The sequence below is a fragment of the Urtica dioica genome, chromosome 9, assembly GCF_054948205.1.
Source record: "Urtica dioica subsp. dioica isolate 48M chromosome 9, U.dioica_male_clone48M_v1_H2, whole genome shotgun sequence".
Lineage (NCBI taxonomy): Eukaryota > Viridiplantae > Streptophyta > Magnoliopsida > Rosales > Urticaceae > Urtica > Urtica dioica.
The window spans coordinates 14,876,721-14,887,900 of record NC_142764.1 but is presented as its reverse complement, the minus strand read 5'-3'; the positions used below and the strand labels follow the sequence as shown (position 1 = coordinate 14,887,900).

Here is an 11,180-nt window from a genome sequence, read left to right as displayed (position 1 = left end):
TTGCTATTTAATCAATATTTCAAATATGTTTCATATATAGCCACTAAATTTGATGTGGCATAGTTAACTTTTGTTAATTTATGTTATATTTTAAATATCCAATATCGTTAATTTCACCTAATGATTACTTTAGAAAATAAAAATAAAAACGTTGACTATTTATAAAAATTTAAATTTGTGCGTAGCTAGTACATAACTTTATTTTTTTTTACTTACAAATCACAACTCAAGTTTATGTACTCTGTTTTACAAAAAAAATTAGTAATTTTACATATTTCTTTCATCGTGAATGTATAACATACCCCAATTTTTTAAAAAATACATCTTAATTCGAGCTTCTGAATTTTGTTTAAAAAAATGTAGGACGCTCTGGCTTACGCCTTTTTAAAACTTAAAATTGTGAAATAGTCAACATTTTAGTAATATTTTATAATTAGCTCATCTTTGATGCAATAAGATATAATTACCCTTATTTTTTCCCCTAATTCTTTGCCAAAAATAAATTAAATGAAAATAATTTATCTATACCTAAATACTCTCTCTCTCTCTCTCTCTCTCTCTCTCTCTCTTCGTTACATTTTTAGTCATAACGAAAGTTGAAAAAAAGCATCGCAGTTAATAGTCGGTAATAACTGTTAATAGGTTTCTGATTATTAACGACTATTAACTGCGTTTTTATGTTTTTGACCTTTGTCCATGGCTTAAAATGTGACGAGAGAGAGAGAGAGAGGTAGAGAGAGAGAGAGAGAAAGCGTGAACGTGAAAATAAAAAGAGAGAGAGTGGGAGAGAAAGAGAGATCTGAAATCCTAATAATTAGGATTTTGAATAATAAATTAAATTTTATTAATTTCGAAAATAAATTATATTAACTAATTAATAAGGGTAAAAATGGTATAAATAATGTGGCACATAAGCAGAATGACTAAAAATCAAAAAAATCTGAAACGTATGACAAAATGAAATTCTTAAGTTTGAATAGACTTAGTCAGTTACAAATCTCACAAATGTATCGGTACAAAATTTAACCAATGCTTGCATAACTATTTGACTTAAAAAATCATAACTCAACTATGTAAATTCATTTTTCAACAATTTAGTGTTGTGAATTATTTTAAAGAGTTTTATAGTTTAAATTGACATGGATTAAACTTTAGAGAAATTTTCATATCTACCACCATTTCAATAACATTTTTCCAATAATCCACTAAAACATAATTTTGGCCAAAAATACTACTTGGCTTTATGTGGAAAACCCAAAATACCCTTCACTTTAATATTCCTTACATTTTGACCAAAATCCAAAATAATTAATATCTATCTTTATTTTGAGAAATCGGTGAGGGTGAGATTTTGAATAAACTCGGTTAGGGAGAGAGAAAGAGAAATAAAATCAATTAAATGAAAAAATAATTAATAAATATTAATTGAGTTTTGGTTTTTGATCAAAATGTAAGAAATATTAAAGTGAAGGATATTTTGGGTTTTCCACACAAAATCAAGTAGTATTTTTGGCCAAAATTAGTTTTTAGTGGATTATTGGAAAATATTATTGAAATGGTAGTAGATGTGACAATAGTTTATTTGGTGTATATTATTGATTAGCAAAATAGTCAAAGTTTCAATTTTTCAGCAAAGTAATCAAATTTACGTTTTCAAAAAAATTTTGACAGCTAAGATTAAAATTTTTGACGATTATTATAAATAATTTATCACTTTCAAAAAAATTAATCTTGAGATAAAAAAAAAGTTTGAAACCAAATTACTATACATTTGAACTATTTCACTCAATTAAGACAAAACTTGACTATTTAACTAGATCACCTTTTTGTTTATAATAAATCTAACAAAAACGAGTGTCTTTCCTAATTGAGCTCAAGGTAGCCAGACCCCATGTGAAATAATTACCTGTCTCGTGTGACTAGAAATACGTGATTACATAGCGTCCCACCAATTGTCCATACATAGATGACATGGCAAAAGATTTTCAAGTTTACCATGATGACATGTCACTAAAGACAAAACATTATATGGTTGGACTTATAAACATTCTACCAAGGCCACAAGCAGTATATGGAGCGAGAATCCATCTCTATATTGAGCTTAACTGAAGGTAGAATTCATTACAATATTATTTCAAACTAGTTGCGAGTAATTAAACTCATAAATGGTGTAAAATAGAAAGTGAAACCGTTGCTTGATCTTTTTATATTTTTTGCTTGAACTTTGTTACCGAGGAAAGAGATATAGAGACATAGTCACATAGAGAAATAGAGATTCAGTTTCAAAATCAGACAAGGCTCTGATCCGGTATCCAGTACAACAGAAACCCTAGGTTTTTTTTCAACAATCATAAACTCAAGTAATAAAACCTTCATTAAGAAGTACATATTCATCACTAGGACTAGAATGTGTGTGTGTATATATATATATATATAATATTTTAAATTATTAAGAAGCTTGGTTAAGAACGATACCAGGTTTCGATCGAGCAACAAATATACTCAGCATTTTTCGTGCTTGTGCCAACACAGTAAAATTACAATGCACTTTCTAAGGATGTAGAACTTTGACCTTTGTTCCTGAACCACGTTAGAACATTTGTTCTTCAAGCTCAAGCTTTCTTTTCTCGGTGCTTGTTGCTTTGATGTTTCAACTTTTAAACGACGCCGTCTTCCACCCATCACCTTTGTCGCTCTCTCGCTCTGCCATCTAAAAAATAATACATCCTCTTCTTAATAATAAGCCAACATAGAGAGAGAGAGAGAGAGAGAGAGAGAGAGAGAGAGAGAGGACTTTGTTTGTTCTTTTGTTCCGATATTTTAGTGAATAATTTAATGTACTTTTGTCAGGTCGTTCATTTTATTATGGTCTTAATATATATATAGATCTTTTTTTTATTACCATGAGAAGTCGAGAATCTCACAAGCGGTGTGTGTATAGCCAGTTATTATTATTATTATTCTTATTATTATTATTATTATTATTATTATTATTATTATTATTGTACTATATGTAGTGCTCTATTTCTCGATGACATGATTAGAATATTATCACGATTCGATCAACAACTTTAGAGAAGAAGAGTAAGTGTGGTTCAGAATTAGCAACGGTCATTTCGTGATTAAATGTGTAAGCCCACGATGCATGGGGGAAAGACTATCCACGTAGGTTTGTCACATTGAAGATTCTTTTTTTGTGATGCTTCGAAAAAACCTTAAACCGGTCAAAAACTATTATGCAATTTGGACTTGACATTTCATATAGTTACTTTATTGCGCGCGAGAGAGAGAGAGAGAGAGAGAGAGAGAGAGAGAGAGAGAGAGAGAGAGAGATTCTAATATATAATTTAACGTGTGGTTTATATGTTGTGAAATTATTAGTTTTCATAATTCTATTAATGTTGTTTTTGTCTGTATTCCCAGTATATTCTAATGTTGTATCTCCCGTACGTTTATTAGCTTGGACAAGCTGGCAAGTCGTTGTGCGACTCTTCACAGTGCAACACTGCACTTGTCTAGTTATACTGTTTGAGAAGGCTTGAGATTCTATGCAATTCAATTTTTGTTTCTCTATGTTTTTCATTTCTCTCTAGTGCTTCAACATGGTATTGAAGCTCTAGTCTTTTACTTGGACACTAACGAGCAGTGACGAATCTAGAAAGTTATCTTAGGGGGCACAAATAAAAACTTTATAGCACTTATTTTATAATTTTTGATATTTTGTGTGTTAGTTTTGAAAAAATATCTTGAGCATTATTATAATTATTATTTGATTGTTATACATTTACAAAACTAAGAAGTTTTTCTATTTGAATAGTGTTGAGATTAAAGTATTGTTATACTAGAATGATGCAAAAGATCATAGTATTAGCTTATTAAAGTTTAAACTCATTTATAAAACTATATTATATAAATAAACATGAATCTAAAATAATGTATATATACGTGTGTGTATATATATATATATTAATATCTACGTACATATAACAACTTCTTTATCATAGATCTATAATACTAATTTAAAATTTTCAGTTTATTTCATTGACATATAAAATTCAATATAATATTATATAACGTAGTATATTTACGTGACCTAAGGATATAATACCATGTATAATATATATATATATATATATATATATATATATATATATAATATAACCGGTAGGTACGTATATAACTTATGAAAATAATAAAATATATTAATCAACATGTACGTACAGTATAATATGCAATAAAAATATACGTAAGAATCAATATACTATATATGAAATAAAAATAATGAGATTTTCATGGGTGGTAATAAGAATTTTTTTTTTTTTTTTTTTGTGGTATTATGATTATCCCATTTTAAAATAATCTCATTATCTAAATAATAACATTTTCGACAATTTTTTTTTAATATTAACTCAAATCAAACAATATAATTTAAAATTATCGGAGAACGTGATTATTAATATTACTACAACGAAACGTTTTTTTTTTTTTTTTTTCTCCAAGTCGAAAGTTATTAATATTATAACTTCTAGCTTTTTCGTCATTGTACCGCAAAACAGCCTTGACCCAGAAGATATGAGCGAATGACACGTGTACTGACGACGCGAACCCCAACGGCTAGTAATTATAAAAACGGCTAGTTTGATTGATTTGACTCAATTTCGTTCTTGATCACTGTTTTTCTCCTTTCTTCGTTTTCGTTTGCCCTTCACTTTCTCTCGTCCCAAACAGGAGCCCAAGATCATCATCATCACTCTTCGCGCTCATCCCCAGAAAAAAAACCCAGAAAGTGGCTGTCTTTGCCGCTATATACAATCAAATCTTAAACCCCTTGAAGAAACAACCACATTTCTCTGAGAGCCCAGATTTTCTTTATTCGATTTTTGTTTTTTTGTTTTACCGGCGAAAATGTGGAACAACAACGATCCTCGTCAGAATGTCATTTTGCCGCCCCGCAATGGGTTCTTGACGCCGACCCCGGCTTCGAGCAATTTGAAACCCTCGTTCTCTCCGATGTCCGAGACCAAGCACGGATCTCCGACGGCCAAACGCGATCTTTTTCACGTCATCCATAAAGTCCCCGCTGGTGATTCGCCTTATGTTCGAGCCAAACACGTTCAGGTGATATCTCGATCCTTCAATTCTTCCCATTCAAGATTATTTCATTGTGCCATCTTTGTTTCTTGGTTTCGATGGTATTGAATTTTTTTGGGTGGGTGAAATTGTGGCGTAGTTGATAGAGAAAGATCCGGGCAGAGCGATATCGCTGTTCTGGTCGGCGATAAATGCCGGGGATAGAGTGGACAGTGCGTTGAAAGACATGGCGATTGTGATGAAGCAATTGGATCGCTCCGACGAGGCAATCGAGGCCGTCAAGTCTTTTCGTCACCTCTGTCCCGTTGACTCTCAAGAGTCTCTCGACAATGTGCTCGTGGAATTATACAAGGTAATTTTGTTGTTTTTGACAATTCCTTGAATAGTTATTATTTGATTGATGTTTATGTTTCCGCTAGTGGTGAATATCTTTGTGGGTCTTCTTAATTTCAAATTGACCAATAGAATCTTGAAGCATTTAATTTGAGTACGTTTTAGTGTTGAGGGGAAATCTGGTACACGGATTCAGACATATTCTATTACGGAAAATGGATGCTTATTTCGTTCACTGGTCATCCGAGTTTGAAAAATTGGATCTTTATTGAGCAGAGGGCTGGGCGGACCGAAGAAGAGATTGAGATGCTCGAACGCAAGCTGAAACGCATCGATGAAGGCTCGGCTTTCAGCGGAAGAAGGACAAAGACAGCAAGATCTCAGGGGAAGAAAGTCCACATTACAATCCATGAAGAAAAATCGAGGTAACTTTTATATTTTCATCCATTCTTTCTTTTTTCCTGAAAATACTAAACTTAACCTTTTTTTTAGGATATTAGGAAACTTAGCCTGGGCTTACTTGCAGCAAAACAATTATAAAGCCGCAGAAGAATATTACAGGTAAGTTCATCAGCATTCAATAACTATATTTGTTGAGAAAAATGGGAAGCTTTCCTTGAAAAGTTGTGTTAAACTTTTTCTCTCGGCTTTCAGGAAAGCTTTAGCGTTTGAGCCTGATAAGAACAAGCAATGCAATTTGGCTATCTGCTTGATGAACATGAACAGACTGGCCGAAGCTAAATCTGTACTCCGTGCCGTGAGAAATTCGTGCGGTACGAATCTGATGGACGAGTCTTTCGCGAGGTCTTTCGAACGGGCTTGGGAAATGCTGGTCGAGCTAGACCCGTCTGCGAAGACCGAAGATCAGCGTAGAAACATCCCGAGAAGAGAAGAGACCAGAGACGAGTTTTTCTGCGGCAACAATTTCGAGAACAAGTCCAAGTCCTGCCACGACATATCCGCACTCGAGGGCATGAGCCAGAAGTATCTGCAACAACAACCCGTGACCGTTGATCAGTTGAAGAGCGGATTTTACGGGAAGAGAAGAGCGGAACCAGACACGGCGACTTATTGGCGAAGGAACACGGAACCGCAGGCGAACTCTTCTTGGCACAGAAAAGAGAGGTCTTCTCCGAGTCCTTTCACTCAGCCTCGGAGATGCCTTTGGAAGTCTGGGGTCGAAGATCCGAAGAGAAGTTACTCGTCCGACGACGACGATTGGCGGAAAAAAGGACGCTCATCTTCTTCAGACATGGGTGATTTGAGTCAAAGGACTTTGTCTGACGATGAGAAGTGTCCGAGCAGCAATAGGAGTTTAGAGTCTTCTTCTTCGGTCAGCAACAACAACACTATGATGAAGAAGAAGAGCTGGGCTGACATGGCAGAAGAAGAAGAGGACGGAGAGTTTGATTTCTTCGAGTCTCCGTGCCTGCAGACTCAGGTGAAGATGGAGAAGGAGGAAAGGTTGTTCCCGAACGACGAGAACGCGAATTGCAACATCTTCGACGATCACGATCATCGCTTGCAGACTCAGATGAGAGGCGTGGCTCAGAATCTCGAGCGATTCAGACTCAGTGATGCGTTGCCGAAGAGCCAACAGTCGTCTGTGAGGCGCTCGCTGTTTTTCGAACAGGACAAGGGAAAGAACATAAGACTGCTGAAGCGGAGCAGGCTCAAGGTTTTTCAGGACATTACTCAAAGTCCTTGAGAACCTTGGCATTTGATCATGTAGATTCGGTTTTTTCTTTATTTGTTGGCATGATTAAACTTTCCTTTATGTTTGCTTCTTTATGATTTTTGTGATTTTTATACCATTTTTTTGTACACAGTATACGGCCAGCCGGTAAATATACCAACAGAATTATACTGCGATATTTTGTTGTCATTCCATATATTATCTGTCTTTTGACGAGAAGGCATGAGTTTCTAATTGATTTCAGAGGAAGATATTAAATAAGAGTCGAAGGATATATGTCAGTTCTTATCATTTTTTTTAGTAAAATATGACAACACCCTGTTGGCGCCAGGGCCGGCTTGAGTGCGAAGCAATTACCTCAGGCCTCACTTAGAAAAGGCCGAAATTTTTTTTTTTTTTTTTTTTTTTTATTTTACTTTTTTCACATTTAAATCCAATAATATGCAGAAGACTATCCATGATTAGTTTTTTTTCGCCCACACAAACGAGCTTATGATTCCGAAACTTGGCCAATAGAAGAGCTAAGTCGGTCCATCTCTGGCTCGACAACTGGCCTGACCTCGAAATCCCAGTGCAGCCATGTTCTCAGATAAAGCCCCATCTGATTTGAGTTTTACATGATAGCTCCCATGTGAACCTTGCCTGGTCTTTAATGCGTGTCTCACCTGATCCATTAGAGCTTTGAGAAAGGTTTTTGTACCTCTAAACATGATGCTATTCATACGATTCCATGAGCACACCTCGATACGATCGTTCCATTCGCAGACTTCGAGCTCACTGTGGTCGGAAAGCTCTCATACTAACTCTTCACAATAGAAGCTTTTAACGATCATGTAGTATCTTAAGATGCCACAGTTCTTTCTGCATAAAATTAGGATAAATAGGGTGCTAATCAGTTTATATTCACGGACTTGACACTAAACTTACCATCTACACTGCTCCGCAAAATCAACTTGGAAGACCCGAATCTTTGAATTTTCCTCTGATCATTCATGACCACACACGTCAGTCTGGTTGAAACAACTCATTAGCTCTCGCTTTTTTGGGTGCCATTGAATCTGGTTCCCATGGCACGATGTTGCCAGGAATCCACTTGTCTTGAATGCGACACTTCCTTTGGGCGTAGAAGAGTTTTTTCACTAGAAAAATACTCGGTGCGTAGCGTAGTACTTCATCACCAAAACAGACTCGCTTTTGCCACCATGTACCATGCTAGTTTTGTCATAAAAGGTTTGTTAAACTCGTCAAGATGCTGGAAACCCATACCACCATCGCTACAAGAGCGAGATACTGATCTTGAGTCAAACTTCCTATCCACCAAAATGTCTTCGAGTGCCTAAACCCTTTGAAATTGTTAGAGAAGAAAACCTTGGATTTTTGCTTGTTTCCCTATTGGTCTGACCACCTGACAACTTTGCCGTTTTGAGCTCGTTTGTCGTGGTCCTCCTTGTTCCTCACACAACTCTCTTATTCTTTCATCTTGAAACCGACACGATAGTCTTACAAGCCATTCTCTAGACAGAACGTAGTATGGGTTAACTCTTTAATTGATTTAATTAAATGAATGAGTGGTTCATTGAAATTATAAGGGCGGGCTAGTTATCTCGTCCATATTAGGCCCCTCTTTTAAAATAATAATCCAATTATACATTTAATTGGGTAAATGGTCCAAACTCGAACATAACAATACAATATACCAATTATACATTTCTACAACAACGTCCTCATCGTCCTCAACCCTAACAACTCTATCAAATCAAAATTTGCGACTCCAAAGCTCCGACATCGTCTCTCTCGGCCTTCAAAGACTTGAACGGCATCAAGATTGACTCCGACGCCGTCGGATTAGGTTCTGTCATTGTACGGAAGCGTGAAACCCTAGGCTTCACGAAACTTCTTACTCTGAACCCACGCCGAGCTCGACCTGACTCACTAAAGCAAAGTTTAGTCCTTTTTCGTCGCCGAGAAGCCCGAATTCATGATCTTCGCCAAAGACGGAGCAATGATCAGATTAACTCACGCAGAGTTAATCCGATTAATCTTCACAATTAATCAGATTAAATATCACAGTTAATACCCATAACTGGATTTGCAACCTTCGAATGTGCGGATCTGCGCAACCGCGGGACTCGGCGATGTTCGAGATCATTTCTGAAGGAGGATCGTCACAGTTATCGGATTAACCTTCACAGTTAATCCGATTATTTATCACAGTTAATACGCAGAACTGAACTTGCGGCCTTCGAATGGCCGGATCGGCGCAACCGCGGGACTCGCCGATGTTTAAAATCGTTTTCGGAAGAGGTTCGTCATAGTTAATCGGATTAACTATAACAGTTAGTCGGATTAACTGTCGCCGAACTAGACTTGTAGAAGCGAATGAGTCAGGGAACACATATCCATCTGTGGGGGCTCCACCTTGGACGCTCTCCATTGGCATCGAGCACGATCGGAGACGATGCTAGATCGTCTCTCTCTCTCCCTCTCTCTCCATCTCCATTTCTTCGCCGAAACCTTAGCCAAGGCTAAAAAGCTTTTCACCGAAATCCGTCGGAAAAAAAAACCAGCAAATTCATATCTCAATCTCACCGGAGAAGAATCAAATCCGCCTTCGTTGACCCTCCCTCCTCCGGTAGCGGCGGCGGATGATGAGGATCCCCCTCCGTCGGATTAGCTTCGTCGAGAAAGATTTAGGTTGGAAACATCCCAACGGATACAGACGTGGTGAGATTCATAGACTTCTTCGTTAAAAATGATACGTGGATTGTGAAGAACTTTTCACATGTGCGTTGGAGAAGAAGATATTGATTTAAGGAAAAAGGCATTTGAGATTCTGATTAATGTCCACTATTTTCTTAAATAAATTAAGGTCCATTAGGAAAATAGCAAATTTAAACGTTTGATATTGCTAAATAGCTAACGTTTGGTAAATCTAAAGCGAATAGCCATTTTCATGTACTTACAGACGTAAATCTTAGATAAATAGCCACTTTCATATATTAGACCACGTCATTATTTACGGCTATTTACTTAAGATTTACCAAACGTTTGTTATTTAGCAATATCAAATGTTTAAGTTATATATTTTTATAATTTTTTGAATAAATTAATAATTTGGTTATTATTTTAAAGGACCCCATGAAGCGGCTATTATGTTACAAATCTCAAATTATAATACATGTTTCAAGGAAGTAGAAATTTTGAAGAAATATTACTAGAGAGAGAAGAGGAAAACTTGAAATTAAGTGGCTTGTGATGTTTTTCAGCTAATAAAGCCAATTGACTTTGTTTTGGGCTGTTTAGCCTTTAGGCAATAAAGCCCACCTCGAATTTCAAGCCATAAAATAGGATTAAAATTGGTATTATAATGTCAAAAAATAAAATATTTTAACATTTAGAAAGCAGATGTTTGTTTTTTTTTTTTTGCTAAAAGAAGGAAGAAAGAAAGCAAGCGGCTATATAGCCAAATAGAACTTAAGCTTTTGCAAAATAGCCATAGTTTTATACTATAAGCAAACTAGCCCAAGTAAGATTAATCTAGACTGGATTAAATTTAATCCCAACGAACTATAAAAACAGAATGTAAGCTTTATGAAGGCTGGATTAAAATTAATCGAGGCATGATTAAAAGTCGTAGTACTCTCAATTGGCTATTTTGCTATACCTAATGAAACTATGACTATTTTGAAAAAGTCATAATTTGAATTGGTTATTTCATATCATTTTTCCTTTTTTTTAAACGTTGAAATCGTATATTGGTCCCTTATTTTCAAGATAAAAAACATGTCAACATAATTTTTAGTAAAATTAGTTCTAAAATATATACACATCTTGAACAAACAAACTATTTCCATATTTTTCCTTTCTTCATTTTTTTTTTTTTTTGCTTTGTATTTGTTTTGTTATTTTATTTTGTAACTCATTGTAATTAGTATGGTTCGTTTTTTCAATTCTTCTAGCAGCAAGCATATAGTAATTAGTTTTAAATAGGTTGAATACGAAATATCCATAGATATATGAAATTTAAAATAAAATAAAATTAGAAAGCTTTGAAAATTAC

General features: G+C 35.2%; 1 protein-coding gene across 1 annotated transcript; it reads left to right on the top strand.

Annotated features, from left to right (window-relative positions):
• Window positions 1-4,660: 4,660 nt before the first annotated feature.
• LOC149385197 (uncharacterized) lies at window positions 4,661-7,298 on the top strand. The gene is made up of 5 exons (XM_089627330.1): window positions 4,661-5,118; window positions 5,231-5,443; window positions 5,701-5,849; window positions 5,917-5,985; window positions 6,079-7,298. Exons 1-5 carry the CDS (start codon window positions 4,906-4,908, stop codon window positions 7,130-7,132), a joined length of 1,698 nt encoding a protein of 565 aa, XP_089483456.1. The 5' UTR covers window positions 4,661-4,905; the 3' UTR covers window positions 7,133-7,298.
• Window positions 7,299-11,180: the final 3,882 nt, after the last annotated feature.

Coding starts and splice junctions, on each gene's coding strand:
- LOC149385197 (XM_089627330.1), top strand. CDS start 4,906: ATGTGGAACAACAACGATCCTCGTCAGAATGTCATTTTGCCGCCCCGC. Junction 5,119..5,230: donor TTCGAGCCAAACACGTTCAG/GTGATATCTCGA, acceptor ATTGTGGCGTAG/TTGATAGAGAAAGATCCGGG. Junction 5,850..5,916: donor ATCCATGAAGAAAAATCGAG/GTAACTTTTATA, acceptor CCTTTTTTTTAG/GATATTAGGAAACTTAGCCT.